Genomic DNA, 22814 nt, shown 5'->3' on the forward strand with positions numbered 1-22814 from the left:
GAGGGATTACAATCGTACCTCCGTTTACGTAACCCTCTGGTTATGTAAACTTCAGGATGTGCGCACGGCAAACCCAGAAGTATTTTACCGGGTTTCGCCGGCGAGCATGCGCAGAAGTGGTGCTCAGGTTGCGGAAACCTCGGGATCCGAACGGACCTCTGGAAAGGATCCTATCTGCAACCGGACGTATCACTGTAAAGGGGGCACCAGGAAATAATCTTAACTAAAAGATTCAAACGAATCTGCAAACTAGCTTCCAGCTATATTGAGGGGAATCTGTTCTGCTACATCACTCGCTAGCGGATAATACTTACTCAATATATAATACTTACCTTTCCTACAATCCTTAACATTCCCCACACATTTATGACATTTTCTGGGCTGGCCCAAGTCCTCAACTTCCTCCAGTTTCCTCAGTTCAGCCAACTTGATCCCTCCCATTCTTCTGTATGCAGGATCCACCCCATCTTTTCCACCTCATGTCATCCGCCATCAAGGTTCTAGTCCTCACTATTCCACCTCCCCCTGGAGGCCATGGGAAGTAGCATTCTCTGGAGATGCCAGCAAGTCCGCCAAGGGACCATCACAGGTGGCCCCCATGGACTGTCGATGTAGCAAGACTGCTGCCCACCTCCCTGCTAATTGAAGACGGCTCGTATTTTCAATGCGGCAAGTGTTTTATTTACGAATCAAGGCACTGAGTGTACATAATGTGACACGTGGAGCTAGGAGGAAGTCGTGGAAGGGACAAATTCCATAAAAGGAACATACACAATACAATCTTTTAAGGACACATGGATGGCTGAGAGGAAGCCGAACTGCCATCTCATTTCACCTCTACCCAACTATTCCGTTGGCTTGAGATTCAGGATCAGTCAATTAAGCTTTACTCAGAGGGGAGGAAAGTATTTTGGGAGGAAAGGAGAAGAAAATGGGATTTGCTCTTAACTAGATAGCGGTTCACCCCAATCTCAAGAAGTACCCCTTCTTGAGAATGAGGGAATTTGGTACAAAAAAAAAACTAGTCACGTGCAAGGAATTTGCTCCAAGATGACTTTTCAGCTAAGCTGGTGCCTAACTGAAGAAAGAGGCAAAAACAGTAACTTAACCCCTCAAAACACTCCCTCTCAAATTTACGTCTCCCAAACTAAATGGATGTGTCCTAGAGTTGGGGTCTTCTCCTTGGTTCAAGGCCTTCAAAAGGTCTGGCACTCTTGCATGCTACTACTACTGCATCTCTATTTCCTCTGCCTCCGCCTTGCCGGACGCAGCAAAGGGTCCCACCAGCCAAGAGAGGGGGGCGTTTTGCACCACGTGGTCCATCAACTCGTCGGTCAGCTGGCGGAGCTTGGAGGCCTTCTCCCTGCTCTGGGCCAAGATGGTGCCGGAGAGGTCGTGGAAGGACTCGGCAGACACAAAGGCCAGGCGGATCTCCTCGGCGTTCTGGCGGAGGAGGCCCACTTTTTCGTGGAGGTTGGCCGGGAGGCCTTGGAGGTTGGAGACCAACGTCATGGTGGCAGACTGAAGCTGCTGGGCCAGGCTGCGGGAGACCTCCAAGGCTTGAGTCTCCATCTGCTGGAAGAGGGCAATATCATGTTGGATTTTTTGAATAGTCAAGTTACTTTAGAGCCTGTCTAATGTAAATACTGGCTGTCTAAGAGAAACAGGTGCCGGTGATTTCTGTTAATTGTTCACAGGCGTGGGCTCTGCTCCTTGTATAGAAGGCTCTGCCAGAAAGCTTTCTGTATCTTTTAGTAGATCACTCTCTCAGTTGAATGTATCTCTTAGGAGAACTGTTATCTCTCAGTGAGATCAGTACCGTAGTTGGAGAATACTTAGTTGATTTTCAGTTGTTCTCAGTTTAAGAGATTCCAAGTTGAATCTTAGTATGAAAGTTGTTTAGTTATAAAGCTAGTTTGCTGTTAATTCTTGGGTAGTTTAATGGGAGCTATGTGGGAGTTTGTGGGAGGTTTGGAATGGATTGAAGGTTGGAATGTGGGTAGATAAAGTTGCTAAGAGAGAAAGCATTCATCTTTAGTTTAAAGTCTCTTTTGAGTCAAAATAAAAAAATTCCTTCAGTAGCACCTTAAAGACCAACTAAGTTTTTATTTTGGTATGAGCTTTCGTGTGCATGCACACTTCTTCAGATACTTCTTTGAGTCAGTTTGTTTTTTCAGTTAAAGAAACCCAACTGTTTATATTTTCATCTGTATACTTTTACAAGTGTGCAGCTAGTAAGGGATTTCATATAAGGGAGATAATTCCCTACGCTCTTGGTAGTGTTTTCTTAGCCAGGTCGACTTCTGACTGCGTATACTCTGCGTGACACGTACTTTAAAGGGCCGCTGGAAACTGGGATATATGATTTAGGTTAAGCAAGTTTCAATACCCAGTTTTCTCCAATATTATTCTTATCATATATTCCCCCCCCCCAAAAAAAGATCACGTCAAGGTTTTGCAAAGGCTGGGGCATCTCGCAGGGGCCTCCCGAAAGTGATTTACGTACCTCAGGCTCAGGGACGTTCTCCTGGCTCAGCTCGGGGGACTGCTTCTGACTCCATTGCCTCCACATCTGGTGCACCTTCTCTTGCCCACTTTGGATCTTCTGATCCATCCCTTGTTTGACATGTTCCATCTGGGAGGACAGAAGAAGACAATCAACAGCAGCCCCTTTTGCAGCCATGAGACTCTTTCGCAGGGTAAGAAGAGTTTCCAGACACCTTTTACGACCTCGGCCCAGTATACTGAAGGAGCGTCTCCACCCCCATCGTTCTGGCCAGACACTGAGATCCAGTGCCAAGGGCCTTCTGGTGGTTCCCTCGCTACGATAAGCCAAGTTATGGAGGGCCTTCTCGGTGGTGGCACCCTCCCCGTGGAATACCCTCCCATCAGATGTCAAGGGAATAAACAACTACCTGACTTTGAAACAACTATCTGCCCTCCCACCAGAGGTCAAAGAGAACAACAATTACCAGACCTTTAGAAGGCATCTCAAGGCAGATGGGCGGGGGTATAAATAATAAATTAATAATAATAGTTATTATTATTATTATGTGGTGGACGTGCAAGGTAATAAAAGCATTCTGGGAAATGATAAACAGTCGTACAGTGGTGCCTCGCTAGACGAATTTAATTTGTTCCACGGGTCTTTTCTTATAACGAAAAATTCGTCTAGCGAATCCCATAGGAATGCATTGAATTTTTTTTGATTTTTTTTTTGCCCATAGGAATGCATTAATTGAATTTCAATGCATTCCTATGGGAGAAAACACGATTCGCTAGATGAATTTTTCATAAAACGAATTCGTCTAGCGAGGCAACCTCCACTCGAAAAATCCTTTCATTAAGCGGAAATTTCATTAAGCAGGGCATTCGTTAAGCGAGGCACCACTGTACCTTGAAAGTCGAACAGAATCCATTCCGGAAGTCCTTTCAATTTCCTAAACATTCAGAAACCAAAGCACAGCTTCTGATTGGCTGCAGGAAGCTCCTGCAGCCAATCGGAAGCCGCACCAGACGTTCGGCTTCTGAAAATCATTTGAAAACCGGAACACTCACTTCCGCGTTTCGATCGCTTGTGAGCCGATTTGTTTGGGAGCAAAGGTGTTTGAGATCCAAGGTACGACGGTACAATGAATTGAAAAAAAATGTTTAAAATAACTTATATATAAAAACAACAACCCAGAAGCTTTTTTATTAGGACTTGTAGATACAGAGATCTCAAAGGAGCAGAAAAGGCTTTTTATGTACGCGATGACAGCCGCGCGGATGTTATTAGCCCAGAGATGGAAAGAAGACAAAGTCTCTACCAGGGGAAAATGACAAACTAAACTGTTGGAATTATGCCAAAATGGCAAAACTATGACCAGGAAGCACAGGAACCAAGAAAACCAAAACTTCAATAAAGAATGGAATTTTTAAAAACAAAATTACTTGAGAGACCACTGTAAGCAGATGAAAACATTAGCAGGACTGCAGTAACACTTGTAATGTAGAAGACACTACAGATAAAATGGAGACACCTAAAATTTGGATGATGAAATAATATGCAGTTGAAAAGGTTTATAACAGGACCCATGGAGGGGAAAGGTGGGAAGTCTAGAGACTCAGAGAAATCTCTAAATATGGATATGTATTTTGCATTGTTATAACTCTACACTTGTAAAATCATAAAAAATGATTTCAATTTTTTAAAAATAAAAAAATTCCAGGTCATATTCAACCCACTGAAGTCAACGGCCACTAACGGGCTGATTGATTCCGATGGGTCTACTCTGAGCAACTGAACACAACCCTCCAAACTTTAATGAATTTATAGCGTGCTTTAAGAAAAATCTTGCAAGAGCTGAATGTTGTTCTCTCTCTCTCTCTTCAGCTTTCTGCAAACGGCTTTGGAGGTTGCAGTTTTCAGAACCAAGAGGTGTATAAATTTATGAAATAAACAAACTACCCCCAACCATGATGCTGGCCGGGGCTAATGGGAGTTGCGAGCCCGGCAATATCTGGGCTGCCCCATCGCCTGCTCTAGCCAGAATGCTTCTTACCAGCTCGATGGTTTGGTGCAGCTGGGCGAGGGCATCCTGGGTGCCCTGCTTGGCATCTCTCAGCTTGCCCAGAGAGTGCTGGTAGGCTCGGTGGCGGACCTTGGACGAGAGAGACCCCAGGCGCACAAAGTAGCTCCTCTGCTCCTTCTGCTGCTCCACGGTGGCGATTTCAAAACCCTCGACGGAGGTGGCCAGCTTAGCTAGGAGAAAACCCAAGCATTTAAGTGTCTTCTTGGAAACTCTTCAGGGCCAGCCAGAGACGGTTTGGCACCTGAGGCAAAACCCTAGTGGGGTAGGAGAGCTGGGGGGGGGAATCCACATCTGGCTCTACTTGGATTTCAAATTGTACATGGGTAAAGGTAAAGGGACCCCTGACCATTAGGTCCAGTCGTGACAGACTCTGGGGTTGCGGCGCTCATCTCGCTCTATTGGCCGAGGGAGCCGGCATACAGCTTCCAGGCCATGTGGCCAGTATGACAAAGCCGCTTCTGGCAAACCAGAGCAGCACACGGAAATGCCATTTACCTTCCCGCTGTAGTGGTACCTATTTATCTACTTGCACTTTAACGTGCTTTCGAACTGCTAGGTGGGCAGGAGCTGGGACCGAGCAATGAGAGCTCACCCCGTCGCGGGGATTCGAACCACCGACCTTCTGATCAGCAAGTCCTAGGCTCTGTGGTTTAACCCGCGCCCCGTAGTACATGAGTAGATGAATCTAAAAAGCCTGGGACTCGAATTTTCACAGCCCTCCAGCAGCTATAGTGGCTCCTTGACCCGAAGTAAGGTATTAAGCATGAACTCCGGAGGAGTATAATAATATTAATATTATTAATAATAAATTTTTATTTATATCCCGCCCTCCCCGGCCAAAGCGGGGCTTAGAGCAGCTAACAACAGATAAAAATAGCACAGTGCACATAAAATCGCACAGTCAATTAAAATACATTCTAAAATCAATTCAGAATCAATTCAATAGCAACCATTGATCTAGAATTCTGTGAGCATTACAGAAGGAGGGAGGGGGGTCAGACTGTGCCTTGGCCCAAGGCCTGGCGGAACAGCTCTGTCTTGCAGGCCCTGCAAAAAGATGTCAAATCCCGCAGAGCCGTAGTCTCTTGTGACCGAGCGTTCCACCAGATCGGGGCCATGGCCAAAAAAGCCCTGGCTCTGGTCGAGGCCAGCCTAACCTCCCTGTGGCCTGGGATCTCCAAGATGTTTTTATATGAAGACCGTAAGGTCCTCCGTGGGACATACCAGGAGAGGTCGTCCCGTAGGTCCAAGGGTCCTAGGCCGTATAGGGCTTTGAAGGTTAAAAACAGCACCTTAAACCCGATCCTGTACTCCACCAAGAGCCAGTGCAGCTGGTATAGCACTGGGTGAATGTGATCCCGCAGCGAAGACGCCGTAAGGAGTCTTGCCGTGGCATTCTGCACCCGCTGGAGTTTATGGGTCAGTCTCAAGGGCAGCCCTGTGTCGAGTGAGTTACAATAATCAAGCCTGGAGGTGATTGTTGCGTGGATCACAGTGGCCAGATCAGGGCGAGAGAGGTAAGGGACCAACTGCTTAGCTCAGCGGAGATGAAAAAAATGCCGCCTTTGTTATGGCTGCAACCTGCACCTCCATAGAAAGGGAGGTGTCAAAGATTACACCCAAACTCTTAACGGACGGCGCTGGTGTTCAATTCTTAAATCTGAAACCAAAGGGGTAGAAGAGTTTGGATTTGATATCCCGCTTTATCTCTACCCAAAGGAGTCTCAAAGCGGCTAACATTCTCCTTTCCCTTCCTCCCCCACAACAAACACTCTGTGAGGTGAGGGGGGCTGAGAGACTTCAAAGAAGTGTGACTAGCCCAAGGTCACCCAGCAGCTGCATGTGGAGGAGCGGAGACGCGAACCCGGTTCCCCAGATTAGGAGTCTACCGCTCTTAACCACTACACCACACCGGGTACATATGTTGCCAGATGGGAAAGGCAGTGGAAAGAGGGCAGGGGCTGGCAGGAACCCTGAACAGGAACACTCCTACTCCCAGGACAGAACGCACCCTCATATTCTGTCACAAGTCTCACTTGTTTGCAGCTGAATCAGTCCCTCTGCGGAGACGGAAGCGGTCTCCCTCGCAGGGCTCTTGTTAAGAATTTCAGGGCTCCCCCAGGAGCACTAAATGAAGCCCATTTTAGAAACCCCAGGTAACAAGCGGGTCGCAGGCGAGCTGCCCCGTAACCCCAGCCTGCTGAGATTGTCAGCCTTGGGAGACAATCCAGCGACACGGAGCAATGGATTCAAACTTCAAGAACATGGAGCAATGGATTCAAACTTCAAGAAAGAAGATTCCACCTGAACATTAGGAAGAACTTCCTGACAGTAAGAGCTGTTCGGCAGCGGAATTTGCTGCCAAGGAGTGTGGTGGAGTCTCCTTCTTTGGAGGTCTTTAAGCAGAGGCTTGACAGGCATATGTCAAGAATGCTTTGATGGTGTTTCCTGCTTGGCAGGGGGTTGGACTGGATGGCCCTTGTGGTCTCTTCCAACTCTATGATTCTATGATTCTATGACTCTTCCCGGGTTGGTCTAGATGACCACCAGGGTCTAATCCAACTCTGTGGAAAGCTGAAAGCGTGAAGGGCCTCACCCAGCTCCTCATCCGTCATGGGAAGGTAGTGGTCCACCAGCTGTTCCGATTTACCCAGCACAGCATCCACACTGCTGGTCACCATCTGCCCCATGGAAGAGCCCATCACTGTGTTGACTCCGCTGGCCACTGCGGACCTGGTCATCTCGACGCCCCCTTGGACTGCCTCCTTGGTTCGATCCACCATCCCGGTCACGGTGCTGGCAACGGCGTCCTTCGCACCCGAGACCGTGCTGCTGATGGCGTCCTTGGCTCCCGTCATGGTGGAGGTCACCAGATCTTTGGTGCCCGAAATGATCTAGAGGACAGTTTCATATGTTTTATCGTGTTTTTAATATTCTGCTTGTTGTTAATATTCCCAGAAGTGCAAGCTGGATTTCGAAGGGGCAGAGGAACCAGAGACCAAATAGCAAACATGCGCTGGATTATGGAGAAAGCTAGAGAGTTCCAGAAAAATGTCTACTTCTGCTTCATTGACTATGCAAAAGCCTTTGACTGTGTCGACCACAGCAAACTATGGCAAGTTCTTAAAGAAATGGGAGTGCCTGATCACCTCATCTGTCTCCTGAGAAATCTCTATGTGGGACAAGAAGCTACAGTTAGAACTGGATATGGAACAACTGAGTGGTTCAAAATTGGGAAAGGAGTACGACAAGGTTGTATATTGTCTCCCTGCTTATTTAACTTATATGCAGAATTCATCATGCGAAAGGCTGGACTAGATGAATCCCAAGCCGGAATTAAGATTGCTGGAAGAAATATCAACAACCTCAGATATGCAGATGACACAACCTTGATGGCAGAAAGCGAGGAGGAATTAAAGAACCTTTTAATGAGGGTGAAAGAGGAGAGCGCAAAATATGGTCTGAAGCTCAACATCAAAAAAAACTAAGATCATGGCCACTGGTCCCATCCCCTCCTGGCAAATAGAAGGGGAAGAAATGGAGGCAGTGAGAGATTTTACTTTCTTGGGCTCCTTAATCACTGCAGATGGTGACAGCAGTCACGAAATTAAAAGACGCCTGCTTCTTGGGAGAAAAGCAATGACAAACCTAGATAGCATCTTAAAAAGCAGAGACATCACCTTGCCGACAAAGGTCCGTATAGTTAAAGCTATGGTTTTCCCAGTAGTGATGTATGGAAGTGAGAGCTGGACCATAAAGAAGGCTGATCGCTGAAGAATTGATGCTTTTGAATTATGGTGCTGGAGGAGACTCTTGAGAGTCCCATGGACTGCAAGAAGATCAAACCTCTCCATTCTGAAGGAAATCAGCCCTGAGTGCTCACTGGAAGGGCAGATCCTGAAGCTGAGGCTCCAATACTTTGGCCACCTCATGAGAATAGAAGACTCCCTGGAAAAGACCCTGATGTTGGGAAAGATTGAGGGCAGAAGGAGAAGGGGATGACAGAGGACGAGATGGTTGGACAGTGTTCTCGAAGCTACGAACATGAGTTTGACCAAACTGCGGGAGGCAGTGCAAGACAGGAGTGCCTGGCGTGCTCTGGTCCATGGGGTCACGAAGAGTCAGACACGACTAAACGACTAAACAACAACAACAAAAATGAACAGCAAGTCCGCCCCGCCCCCACCTTAATCTCTCTCTGGGACGCTTCCCTAACTTGTTTAACCCAGTCAGGATGTTGCAGAGTTAATACACATTGCAGAATTCCCTGGACATAGGAAGAGGGAACAGTCAGTCCTGCCCTCCAGGAAGGACATCGCTATTTACCTTATCGGTGGGCTGTTGAAGAATCGGCAGGTTTTCCTCCAGCTTGTCCAGCCCTTTGCAGGCAAACTCGTTGGCTGTTGAAACTGAATGAGGAATAATAGTAATAGTATCTATATATTAGACAAGAATATATGGAATTGTAATTGTTAATTCTTTTGGCGATGTAGTATACTTTTCTTTCCCCACCCATTTCCACATCCTAAATATAATAAAATAATAATAATATATTTATAACCCACCCATCTGAATGGGTTGCCCCAGCCTCTCTGGGCGGCTTCCAACATATAAAAACATAATAAAACATTAAACGTTAAAAAGCTTCCCTATGGAGGGCTGCCTTCCGATGTCTTCTAAAGGTTGCAGAGCTACCCAGCTGCTTGATATCTGATGGGGGGGGTCCCACAGAGGGGGCCCTGAGGCCCAACTCTGAGGGCCTTCTGGTGGTTCCCTCACTGCGAGAAGCGAGGTTGCAGGGAAGCAGACAAAGGGCCTTCTCAGTGGTGGCGCCCTCCCTGTGGAACGCCCTCCCAACAGATGTCATAAAATAAACAACTACCTGACATTTAGAAGACATCTGTAGGCAGCCCTATTTAGGGAAGGTTTTTTATGTTTGATTACTGCAGAGTGGCTGCGGCAACCCAGTCAGATGGGTGAAATATTAATTATCATCTTAATCATCATCATCGTTATCATCCTGGAGTCAGTTTGCTGCCCTGGGCTTCCTTTCAGGTTGCAAGTTAATTATATAAAAGATAATAACTATGTTCTCCAGAGCTTTCAACCAAGCATAGTTGCTAACTCCCTGGGGCCATGGGTTCTCAAGCACCCACAAAATTCCCCATGAAGGGGCCGGGGACATGCAAGGTAAGGTAAGGGTAAAGGACCCCTGGATGGTTAAGTCCAGTCAATGGCGACTATGGGGTTGCGGCGCTCATCTCGCTTTCAGGCCGAGGGAGCCGGTGTTTATCCGCAGACAGCTTTCCGGGTCATGTGGCCTGCATGACTAAACCACTTTTGGCGCAACGGGGCACCGTAATGGAAACCACAGTGCACAGAAACGCCGTTTGCCTTCCCGCCGGAGCAGTACCTATTTATCTACTTGCACTGGCGTGTTTTCGAACTGCTAGGTTGGCAGGAGCTGGGACAGAGCAACAGGAGCTCACCCCATTGCAGGGACTCGAACCTGCTGTTCTTCTGATCAGCAAGCCCAAGAGGCTCGGCGGTTTACCCATGGCCCTGGGAACCCACGGTCGTGGGGCCAAGTTGGCACTCCTGTAACCAAGCAATTGGGCTTTTGACATACCCTGGATTTTAGACCGTAGGTTCATCAAGGCAAGGTCACCCACAGGGGTGTCTTACCCATAGAAGCGCCCTGGGCGCCAAGTTTTGGAGGGCATCAGGGAAGAGGCGGAGGTTGGACGCGGTGCCTCCTGGCATCAGCTCACTGCCCTTGCCTGCCTCCTCCATGCCTTGCCGAAGCAGCGCCTGGCCCGGAGCCTCTGTCTGCCGTGGCCACCGCGGCATGAAGCGGCCAGCTGAGCCAGGAGGTGCCGTGTCCAGCCTCCGCCTCTTCCCCGCCGGAGCAGCTGCCCTCCAGCCGCTGCCCGCCTCCTCCAGCCCCGCCGGCAGTGCCGTCCTCCCTAAAAAAAAACTCTGGGAAAGCGGGGGAAGGGGTGCCAGAGGGAGCTTTGCACCACAGGGCTGGATATTCTTAATACAGTGGAACCTCGGTTTATGAACACCTCGGTTTACGAATTTTCGGTTTACGAACGCCGCGGACCCATCTGGAACGGATTAATTCACTTTCCATTACTTTCAATGGGGAAGTTCGCTTCAGTTTATGAACGCTTCAGTTTATGAACAGACTTCCGTAACCAATTACACCCATGCTTCGGGTTAAGTATGCCTCAGGTTGAGTACTCCGCGGACCCGTCTGGAATGGATTAATCCACTTTCCATTACTTTCAATGGGAAAGTTCGCTTCAGTTTATGAACGCTTCAGTTTATGAACAGACTTCCGGAACCAATTGTGTTCATAAACCGAGGTACCACTGTATAAGACCTCGACGCACATCCCCGCCGGTGGAGGCGGCGGCGGAGGCGACGCCTGCGCGGTCCCAGGGCTTCCCCTCCGTTCCCGCCCGGCTAGCGCCCGTTTACTTAACGGGCTGAATGACGCTAGTTGTGTTCATAAACTGAGGTACCACTGTACGGCCCTAGTCCCCCGTTCGCCTCCAAAACACAGCTGAAGTGCAAACTGCAGCGTTGCCACCAGAGCAAGCAGGACGGCAACCCCCCCCCGCCTCCCGGCAACTGGGCAGGCCACTCACTCTGGGGCTCGAGTTTGCTCAAGATGGGCTGAGCACCGCTGGCAGCCGCTGAAGCAATGGTCTTGACGCCTTTCTCGGCCACGTCGCAGACGGATTTCACATAAGGGTGGCTCTCCTTCGTGGAAGTATATGCTGCAGAGACCATGTTGTAGGCAGAACTGACCAGTGGTAGGTTGGCTACCCTGCCCGCTACATTCTGAGCAGGATTTTTGGGGTTGGGGAGGGAGGAGAAAAAGAATGGAAGATATAACGTAGATATATAAATTTAGGGCCTTTGCAGACAACACAGTTATTATTTGTTGATCATCCATTGGGAAACACGAAGACGGTACGAAGGGAGATAAAACTATTTGGAGACTTGGCTGTTTTCTATAAAACTAAAATCTTGGCAAAAGAACCCCGGCGCATCAAGAGGGTCTGCAAAACAAAACAGACATTGGGGTGGAGAAAAGTTGGCATATTTGGTTAACACACAAAAACTGCAGCGCTTTCCCAGAACAATTGCATTAAAGTATGGAAAGAGGTGAGGCAAGATTTATCAAGGCCATGCCTGCTACATCCTGACCAGGATATTTTGGGGGGCTGGGGAGGGGAAGGGAGGAGGAGAAAAAGAATGGAAGGACTAGTTGAGGACTAGAAACTTGGCTGAATCATATAGGCGAGCCAAACGGCATTCCTGGCTCAAAACAGGATGCTGGACTAATCCAGCAGGCTCTTCTTGGGAAAGAGGTCCAGAGATATGTGTGAGTTTAAGGGAACAGACCCTGGAGAGGAAAGGGCAAGGGCAGCGAATGTAGCAGGAAAAGCAGGCTGGCGGCAAGAGGGGAAGAGGTTTCTCCTCCCTTCTCTCTGCGGGTACGGGGAGGAAAGCCCTGCGGCATCTCTCAAAATCCCTTGAGTGCGGTTTAGAATCATAGAGTTGGAAGAGACCACAAGGGCCATCCAGTCCAACCCCCTGCCAAGCAGGATACACCATCAAAGCATTCTTGACATATGCCTGTCAAGCCCCTGCTTAAAGACCTCCAAAGAAGGAGACTCCACCACACTCCTTGGTAGCAAATTCCACTGCCGAACAGCTTTTACTGTCAGGAAGTTTTTTCTTATATTTAGGTGGAATCTTCTTTCTTGTAGTTTGAATCCATTGCTCCGTGTCCGCTTCTCTGGAGCAGCAGAAAACAATCTTTCTCCCTCCTCCATATGACATCCTTTGATATATTTGAACATGGCTATCATATCACCCCTTAACCTTCTCTTCTCCAGACTAAACATACCCAGCTCCCTAAGCCGTTCCTCATAAGGCATCGTTTCCAGGCCCTTGACCATTTTGGTTGCCCTCTTCTGGACACGTTCCAGCTTGTCAGTATCCTTCTTGAACTGTGGTGCCTAACCACCAGTCCAAGTGCCTAACCAGCCAGGGAACCTTCCTTGGAGGTTTCTAAGCAGAGGTTGTCGTGGATGCTTTAGCTGAGATTCCTGCATCGCAGGGGGTCAGGCTGGATGACCCCTGGGGTCCCTTTCCAACTCGACGATTCTACGATTCTGTGAAACCCTTCAGTGCCCCCTTTTGCAAAAGGTTTTAGGACAGGCCACACAGCCCAGCTCTTGTTTCAGCCTCAAATGTCAGTGGGTTTTTTTGGGGGGGGGGGAAATCCTGTCTCCCCTTCTCCTTTAAACATAGAATCCAGGTAAGAACGGTGTACAAGAAAGGGCACATTTTAAAAAATGCATATATTTGTGAAACGATACATTGCTTACGGTGGTGGTGGAGACTGGGAGAATTTCCCACTGAAATCTCAATGGGTATTAATTTATTTCTGCATTTATTTCGTGTAACGCCCTTCTTCTGAAGATCACAGGGAAGTTCATAACACGATACAAAATGAGAGCACGAAACAAAAACCAGCCAACAATGCCCCCTCTCCCCCTGCTACAAACATGTTTAAAGGGGGCATAGTCAACCATACAATTGCAGAGTTGGGAAGGACTAGCTAGTTCAAAAACTTATTGCAATGCAGGAATCTTTCACCTAGCACGGGACTTGAACCCACAACCCTGAGGTTTAAGAGTCTCATGCTGTACCTACCTGAGATATTGTGGAAGATGGCACCTGGGGCTGAATTGGACCCCCTTGGGCAGGCCTAAACTGATCTGCCCTCACCTCTCAAAAGCAATAATAGGAAAGGTATCCTATGATGAAACAGGGATTCCCTAGCAGCGAGAATCGCACCAGGGACTCTGCGAACCCAAGAGATGGATTCCTGTACTGCTGGGGGTTGGAATAGATGCCCCTTAGGGTCCCTTCTGACTCTATGATTCCACAAAGCCAGCTGGGGTTCTGAGGATCTTAGCGGCTGCAAGGAGGGAATATTATCCGAGAGAAGAGATTCTGCAAAAGGAAACTAGCGCAAAGGAGGTTTTTCCCATGCTGCCGCAGCAGAAGTCTCCAGTGGTGGGTTGCCACAATGCAGTCCCCTTGGAAACAAATCAATCAATCCTGATTGTGCAACCTGGACATTTGACCTCATAAAGTAGGTTGGGGCGAGAGATAGCATGGGAGTCATGAGTTTCATGACGCAGCGTGACTCGAACTCTGGCCTCTAGTCCACTGGGAGCCTCTGAACGTAGAAATCAGAAAAGATTAAAGAAGAGCAGTTCAGTTCTCCATAGGAGCCCACAGTTGCCAAAGATTTGGCATTCTGAGTTTAGGCATAGCGCTTCTCCCTCAATAAAAGTTGCAGAAAAACTAGAAATTGTGGTTAACCGGGGCAGTGTGGCATGCAAGTCGATGGGCAGAGGGAAGACAATTGTGCTGTCATGCGTAGACAGTGATTAGAGCGTCCCGAGTTCGAATTCTGGCTCAAGCCGGGGCCAGTCACCGTCATCTCTCGGCCCAGCCGACCTCACAATGGAATCAATTGTCGTCTATGAACTGCGCAGGGCTACCAAAAGTCACTGTTGGCTAGTCAGGCTAATGATGCTGTAAAATGGCAAAGTTCAGAGGAACTTTAGAAGACACCTGAAGTTTTTTTATCTTTCATGTTTTATTGTGTTATTGTATATGCCGGAAGTCGCCCAGAGTGGCTGGGGCAACCCAGTCAGATGGGCAGGGTTCTAATAAGAAAATCATCGCACAAAAATTAAAACACCAGCCGTGCTTGGAGGTCCCTCGACTGGCAATGCAACAGTACACCAAAATACATTTAAGCACAATTATACAGAACTGGGAATGCAGTGCTTAGAGAATAATATCTAAAGAAATCTGAGGTAGAGATAAGTGGAAGTCTTTAGTGGGAGGATTATAGATATGGGATCGGGATTTTTGATCAATAACAGGATACCAACATTGGATTTGTGGATATGAGTGATGGAATGAATGTATGTTTTTTCTTGTTTTTCCTTTCTCCTTTCTCCTTTCTTTTTCTTTTTCTTTTCCTTTTCTGTTTCCTATTTCTTCTTTCTTTTAGTGCTTAAGTACTTTTGAGAACACTTATGGTTTTGTTTCTGATTACTTACATCATCAGATGATTATCCTTGTGTTTAGATTATTTTATTATTATTTCTTACATATGATTTTGTATATTATTATTTGGTCTGTTTGTGTTCTCTTTGAGTATGTCCTGAATGTATTTTAAATTAAATTTAAATAAAGTTTATTTTAAAATTAAAAAACAAAAAACAAAAAATACATTTAAGCACATCCGATGTGTGTTTAAAGCACACGACTTCTCTCTCCACCCCCCACCCCCCAGGAAAGATTCCTGGGAACTGTAGTTTAAAGGAGCTGGGAATTGCAGCGCAAACTCTTGGGAAGGGAGAGTGAACTCCGCAGGAGTAATGCGCTTTAAATGTTTGCAGAGGTGCCCTGTTTGTCTATCCATCTGCTACTTGGCTGCCATCGCCAAGTACAATTCAAAGTTTTGGTGCTGACCTTTGCCACTGCCCAACCTCTAAAATAGAACCAGACAGTTTTGTTATTTCAGCTTCGCTCTGCAAGACGGTCAGGCCTGGGGCAGCCCATCAAATGCAATTCCTTGGAAACAGGCCAGTCCAAGCACGGCAGCCGGGACTTGACTTTTGCTCCCGTGAGATGGGGCTGCCTTTGTGCCACTTTTTGCTGCAATCACATTTAAGCAGGGATTTTGAGCTCCAGTGCTTAAAGCTTTCTACTCTTTAGAGTAGCCTCCATTGTTTCTGGGGAAGATCCGAATGCAGTCTCCTGCACGCGTTTCGAACTCTGTCCCTCTTAGACCTTGCCGCCAACCCTGCCCTGGGCCTCTGGCAATTGCGTAAGCCAGGATCTGCCAAGTGTGCCGAGGAACCCCTCACTGGCATTTGATGGGGGGGCAGTGTGGTGTAGCGGTCAGAGTGCCCGACTAGGAGACCCGGGTTCAAATCTTGCACTCAAGCCAGGAAGTTTGGTGGGTGTCCTTGGGGCCAAGGACTCTCCCTCAGCCAAAATCAACCTCGGAAGGTTTTCGGGAAGGATTAAAAGCGGGGCAGAGAGAGGGAGAGTCGCTGCCTTGAGCTCTTTGGAGGAAACGGAGAAACAGACATGCCAAATAGAAATTGTGATAAGGTTTGAACTATACAAAACACAAATCGTTGGAAAAAACAAAACCAGCCACTTACTTTCGGGTCTTGTTCTTCGGTTACTGTAGAAGCAACAGCAGCACTTTCCGAAGACGACATTCTTGCAGCTAAGAAGTAATAAGGAACTCTCTTGAGTCACACATACAGAGATAATCTTGGGGGTAAAATCCAGGGCCACAAAGACATTCCCTGGTTGGAGGTCAGGAGATAAGGCAGCCACATATGATTAGCAGCTCAGAAGGTCCAGAAGGTCGATTTGGGATTGGGGGAAGAATCACGCCTGCCCTTGACGTGGGCTGCTTACAAGTCTCTTTACAAAAAGAAAATAAGACACCCCACTCTTTTCCTTGACAAGGAACCGGCCTTGGGGCTGGACTTGGCTCAAGGTTTCCTAGTTGCAAATCTGTGCACCACATGGGGGGGGAAATGTGCTTTGGAGTCAGGGTGGATAAAAATCAATGATTAAATTTTAAAAAATTGGATTTAAAAAATTTTAAATCTGTTTTTTTTCTATAAAAAAAATTAAACTGGATTTTTAAATTAAAATGCTTTTGGAGGAAAAATATTTCTAAAGATTTTCTCTTTAAGTTACATTATAGTCCAAAGGCTATTCATCTTAAGTTTTTCACGTGTGCTAAAACTTAGTCTGTTTTTTTTTTTAATGTTTAACCACATCAGTTAACAAACATGGTTACCTATGCTATAATGCTATTGTTTTAGTTAAATAAATTGTTTAAATTGTTATGAAGGAAATGATTGCTTTTCTCCTTCCAATAAAGTACAGCAGAAAAGAAAATACTAATAGTATAACCAATTCAGTAATTTTTGCTATAACTGTGAAAACCACTCTGGAAATTTATTATTCCAAAAACAAAACCTTCATCCGGTTGGAAATATTAAGATTATACCAGCAAGAATGAGTCTTTCTGTAAAAAATAAAATAAATCTTACTGACTGGTGATTTAAATCGTGGTTTAAATCGATTTGATTTAAATCAAATCCACCCTGTTTGGAGCAGAGGTCTTCAACCTGGCACTGGGTGTTTTTTTTTTCCTTTTGCAAAATGCCAACTCTGGCTCTGTATGATTTGATATGAGAACTGAACCTAACACCGACTCCGAATGGCAATGGACCAATTGTGAGCCACTCAGGAGTCCTGGAGAAACGCTGTAAGCTTGGCGGAGCAGAATTGGCTTTGGACCCAGAACCCTGGAGAGTTGATGCCATTGGGTGTCGTAAGACCCAATGGCCTGACTCAGTATAAAGGCTCACGAGAATCATTTGCTTTTGGGAGGTGGGCTGGCTTGGCAAACAACCTCCAACTCAGAAGTTCTTTGTTTGGCAAGACAAAGCCCTGCGTGGTGACATAAGCCTAGACAACTACCCTTGCCACATTTTCTGGGATGGGAAGGACTGTAACCTTCACCCAAAAAGTTAACTTTTGCAAGACTCCCCACCATTTACTCAAGCAGAGCTGTTTCGACATCGCACACTTTTCTTTGGTGTGACAAAACCCATCGCAGTTGTTTTAAGGTGAACCGGATAGCCAATGTTTAACAAAGCAATTGTAGCCACCCCCATCGTCCAGCCCGGACATTGAAATCCATCTCCGAGGGCCTTCTGGTGGTTCCCTCCCTGCAATAAGTAAGGTTACAGGGAACCAGGCAGAGGGCCTTCTCGGTGGTGGCGCCCGCCCTGTGAAACGCCCTCCCATCAGATGTCAAGGCAATAAGCAACTTCAGCAGTACCTTGGTTTAAGAACAGTCCTGTTCACGAACAATTTGGCTGACAAACTCTGCAAAACCGGAAGTAGCGTCCCGGCTTGCGAACCTTACTTTGGTCTAAGAACGGAAGCCGAACGGTGGAAGGGCACTGGCGGCGAGAAGCCTCATTAGGGAAAGCGCGCCTCGGTTTAAGAATGGTTTCGGTTTAAGAACGGACTGCCGGAATGGATTAAGTTCGTAAACCAAGGTACCACTATACCTGACTTTTAGAAGACACCTGAAGGGAAGTTTTTAACGTTTGATTGTGTTTTTAATATCCTGTTGGAAGCCGCCCAGAGTGGCTGGGGAGGCCCAGCCAGATGGGTGGGGTATAAGTAATACATTTATTATTATTATTATTATTAGCCACAGGCTTGCCCGGACGACGTTTACCAAGCATTTCCTTCCAATTTGTTTACGAAGGGGATAGACAAGAGTCACAGCCAGGCGTCATTTTGCACTTTCCACTGTGTTACTTTTCATCTCTTTCCTTAGCACACACACACAAAAAGGTATTCTGTGCTTTTCACCGAACTGTGCAACTTGAGCTTGCCACTGTGCGACTGAACCCTACCCCAAATAGCGACAGCCTGGAAGCCGACAGAGATCCAAGCATGGCTGCATGTGGAGGAAAAAGATAGGAGTATCTCTGAACATGCGCTAGAGCATGTTACGAGGATCAGCCATGAGCCAAAGGCAGCCAGGACAGATCACCCCAAGGCAAAACTAGAATCACAGAATGGTTGAGTTTGAAAGGAGTCCAATCTCAACAGTCGGGTGTGCTGTTAAGGATGCTGAGAGATGACCCCCCTCTTCAAACAAAAATCCCCCCCAGAGTGCTTTAATAATCAATCCCTTTCCCCAGAGAACTCTGGGAATTGTAGCTCTGGGAGGGGAAAGAGCGGGGGGGGGGTACTCTTAGCGACTCTCAACACCCTTAAAACTACAGTTCCCACGATTCTTTGAAGGAAGATGGGGCTGCTTAAAACGGCACAATCCTGCTTCAAATGCAGAGTGCAGCCCTGAGCAGGTAGGTCTAAAGCATTTTCCTAAGCAGGTGAAACAACAAGCGATTCCTTTTGCAAGTAACGCACAACCCAACAATGCAGAAATCTAGTTTCTGCCCCTCTCCCAAGTCTCCCTAGGAAGGCACAGAGGCTATCGACGGCTACTAGCAATGATGGCTTTGAGAACAGGATGCTGGCCCAGGCGAGAATTAGCCTTTTTCATACAGTAGCTCTGTTCATTTTATCGCAATTTTATATACAGTCGTACCTTGGAAGTCGAGCGGACTCCGTTCAACTTCCAAAACGTTCGGAAACCAAAGCGCGGCTTCTGATTGGAAGCTCCTGCAGCCAATCAGAAACCGCGGAGCCCTGTCAGACGTTTGGGTTCCACAGAATGTTCACAAACTTGCGGCATTCGGGAGCCAAAACGTCTAAGTACCAAGGCATTCAGGATCCAAGGCACGACTGCCTTATTTCTGAGACTGCAAGCTGTTTTGAGCTGGTGTTAACATTTGTCAATGGGTAATAACATTTGTCAATGGGTAATTGCCAACCTAGCAGTTCGAAAGCATGTCAAAGTGCAGGTAGATAAATAGGTACCGCTTCAGCGGGAAGGTAAACGGCGTTTCCATGCGCTGCTCTGGTTTGCCTGAAGCGGCTTAGTCATGCTGCCCACATGACCAGGAAGCTGTACGCCGGCTCCCTCGGCCAATAACGCGAGATGAGCGCCGCAACCCCAGAGTCGGTCACGACTGGACCTAATGGTCAGGGGTCCCTTTACCTTTAATTACTAACCATAACAGCCCAAGGTCTCACTCCAGGTCAGTTGAGAGCACTCTCCTTCCTTGGAGGTTTTTAGGGAGTTTGGATGGCCATCTGCCAGGGATGCTTCGGTTGAGATTCCAGCATTCCAGGGGGTTGGACTAGATGACCGTCGGGGTCCCTTCCAACTCTAAAATTCTATATGTGAAATGAGGACCTTTTTTGCCTCTACTTTACACTTTAAGCCTTACTCATTCATTCCCCCATACTGAAAGCACATTTAACCCTAACCCCTAAATCCCGGGAACTGTAGTTTGCGAAATATGCTGGTAACTGTAGCTCTATATGAGCGCCATAGCTGCCAAGTTATCCCCTTTTTTAAGGGATTTTCCCTTATGCTGAATAGGCTTCCTCGCGAGAAAAGGGAAAACTTAGCAGCTATGAATGAGCGCTCAGCTACAGTTCCCAGCATTTCGTGGAGGCAGGGAAATGCGATGTGGGGATACCTCAATCAACAAAGCAAGCTTTACATCCCTAGACTTTGCAATAATAATAGAAAAGCTGGCCATGACCCCAAAACTTGTGGTAGGCAGCTAAATATTTCAAATCCAGCTACAGCCCTACAAATACAGACTCGGAGATAATACTAAGCATTAAAAGAAGAGATGAATAGTGAAATCGAAGTATCTGACCTGAATTAGGAAAGAAAGAAAGAAACTACCAAGACTTTTAGCTCACCTGATGGGTCCTACGGAGTTTCAGCTCCAGCAACTGTAAGAGACACGACCGCGCCCACCTCCAAATATACTCCGGAGTGACTCCCCTCCCTTGCTGTGTGCGAGGAAGCAAACAGGCATCATGTGAATTCCGGAATGTGGGTGGGGCCAGAGGCAAAGGGTGGGGGAGAAGGCGATTTTTTCCTCCAGTTCTGGAAAGTTTGCTTCAAAACGAGCGAAGTGAAGCGAAGCTCCACCCCCGCTGGAGGAAATGAAAGTGGAAGTGGGTGAATTCGGAGCCGACGTTGCGATCCTCTGTAGCAGCTTTCTCCCTGCACTGGCAGGCAGAAATCCAACCGGGGCAGCAACCCTCTCGCAGCTTCATTTTCTTGGGGTGGTTAGTGGTTCCCAGCCCGCTAAATGAAAACAGCATTGCTTTCATTCCCTCTTGGTGAAAAATCAAATCTTAAAAAATGGTTCCTGATACAACTGTGAAGCTGATATGCAAATAGACTCAATAGAGGACAGGACTTCTGTGCCTTTAATTGCCCTGCTCTCTTTTGAGTCTGGAAACCTTAAAGAGAAACCAGCAGACCCTTTGTTTAATTTCCAAGCATCATGTGAATTCTGGTTTCTCTTTAAGGTTTCCAGACTCAAAAGAGAGCAGGGCAATTAAAGGCACAGAAGTCCTGTCCTCTATTGAGTCTGGAAACCCTATATGCAAAGCAAGCGGATAATCTTAGGTTGCAATCCTATGCTTCCTTTAATTTGGAGTAAGCCCTGTAGTGTAGGGAGTCCTTGGGTCGGGAAGCCCGCAATGACAGCGAGAGGCCGTAGCCGGCACAATTTCCCTGTAAGTAGCTCCCGTCTTGGAAAACAGCGAGCCTTCCTTCTGAGTAAAGATGTGCTTACGATTTGGGTGGAAACGGCAACTCTCGAGTCCGCCCAGAGACACAGATAAATTGTGGAGTGCAGGGAAAGGGGAACCATCACTCTGCTTATGCTCAGAGATAACCTTCTTTATAGCATTCCTTTTGACCCTGGCGAGAACTCCCGGTGCTAGTGTGAAGCGTGGCATCTTACAGCACTGCAGGCAGAAATCCCACAGGTGCAGAGGCTGTGATATGGGAGGAGACTTCAAATGCTAAGTTTGTGTATCCTGCCAGAAGAGAGACTTGGCCATAATCTTGGCTGTGAGTCTGGCAGAACCTCTCCTGGCCTGGGAGGGTGGGACCCGGACTGACTCCAGCTACAAAAGCAGAGGCTGCTGAAAAAGCCAGAGGCCACCTTTAGCAATGTTTCATTTCAAAACAATCAAGCGAAACTTTTGTGTGTGTTAACTTTGCTGCGTTCAATGAGCATTCTGCGCTCGACCTCCTTCGTAATCAGAGCTGGATTTAGGTAATGGGGCCCTTTATATGTCCAGCTGTCCTTTGTCAACAACAATTTTTCACTGGTTTTTGTGTTGAATATATGCAATGTGGTAATTTATGGACCTAATACCGGTAGGTATCTCAAGCCATCTGCACCTGCAAAATGTAGGCACCCTATATATAGAAATGAGCAAACCAGTGACATTTTAGGGAGCAGGCTAGCAGGCGGGGGGCATTACTTACATCATAAGTAAACACTGTTGCTGTATGCATGTTTTATTTGTTATTTCTCTTATATTTTGGAAATGTACATCTTTTTTTCCTTTTAATTTTTTTTGGAGGCCCCCAAGAGAGAGGGGCCCTAAGCTATAGCTTGTGTCGCAATGTTTTATTTTGAAAACATTTAAGAGAATGTTATTTTGTTCATTGCGTTGCTTTGAATGTATACTTTATATTTTACTTTCTTCAGCGATGTTTCATTCTGAATTGATTTATCTGACGCTTTGAGGTATGTTTGCAACCACCTTGAGATTCTTTTCTTAAAAATATAAAGCTTTGCATATAAGCTTTTCAGGGAAGTTTTGTATTGTGTTTTTCCTATATTGTTGTTGTGAGCCACCCAGAGTGGCTGGGGCAACCCAGTCAGATAGGTGGCATGGAAATATATTATTATTATTATTATTATTATTGACCATCAACATAGTCGCAAGAACAAACAAATGAGGCAGGGACTTGTCTGAATATGCCTTCAAATTCCTGTTGCTGAAAACCCCAGGAGGGAGATGTTGAATCTACCAGCTCCATCTGGTATGCTGGTTGACTCTGCCCATCTGCGCACTGTCTTGCCAGAGTGGCCTGGTTCTCTCCTGCTTGGACTACTGCCATGCACTTTGTGCGGCTACCTTGGAAGGTGACTCGGAAGCGACAAGAACGCGGCTGCCAGACTGGGTTGCTGGGACCATAGAACACCTGTTCTAAAGGATCTTCGTTGGCTCCCAGGACATTTCCGAGCACAAATCGAAGTGTTGGTGCTGACCTTTAAAGCCCTCAATGACCCAGTATACCTAAAGGAGCATCTCCACCCCCATCGTCCGGCCCGGACACTGAGGTCCTCCCTCTGAGGGTCTTCTGCTGGTTCCCTCACTGCAAGAAGGGAAGCTACAGTGAAGCAGGCAGAGGGCCTTCTCGGTAGTGGCACCCTCCCTCTGGAATGTCCTCCCGTCAGATGTCAAGGAGATAAAGAACTACAGTGGTACCTCTACTTACAAACAACTCTACTTACGGATGTTTCTACTTACGAATGGAGCTCCGTCCGCCATCTTGGATGCGGTTTAGATAGGATTTTTTCCTACTTACGAATTTTTAGATAGGGT

The 22814-nt window shown here is 47.1% G+C and overlaps 1 protein-coding gene across 2 annotated transcripts; it reads right to left on the reverse strand.

The window, feature by feature from the left end:
* Nucleotides 1-669: 669 nt before the first annotated feature.
* Nucleotides 670-20239, reverse strand: LOC118086456 (perilipin-3). Of its 2 annotated transcripts, none has more exons than XM_035118073.2 (8): nucleotides 20091-20239; nucleotides 15860-15927; nucleotides 11231-11426; nucleotides 8901-8983; nucleotides 7171-7468; nucleotides 4545-4744; nucleotides 2507-2635; nucleotides 670-1572 (listed from the first exon to the last, which is right to left on the reverse strand). In XM_035118073.2, the coding sequence occupies exons 2-8, from the start codon at nucleotides 15917-15919 to the stop codon at nucleotides 1228-1230; spliced, it is 1311 nt and encodes a 436-aa protein (XP_034973964.1). In that variant the 5' UTR covers nucleotides 15920-15927; nucleotides 20091-20239; the 3' UTR covers nucleotides 670-1227. The 2 variants fall into 2 exon arrangements, with proteins under 2 accessions (XP_034973964.1, XP_034973962.1); XM_035118071.2 differs by having other exon boundaries at nucleotides 670-1575.
* Nucleotides 20240-22814: the final 2575 nt, after the last annotated feature.

Source organism: Zootoca vivipara, chromosome 6, assembly GCF_963506605.1.
Source record: "Zootoca vivipara chromosome 6, rZooViv1.1, whole genome shotgun sequence".
In the NCBI taxonomy this organism is placed as follows: Eukaryota; Metazoa; Chordata; class Lepidosauria; order Squamata; family Lacertidae; genus Zootoca; species Zootoca vivipara.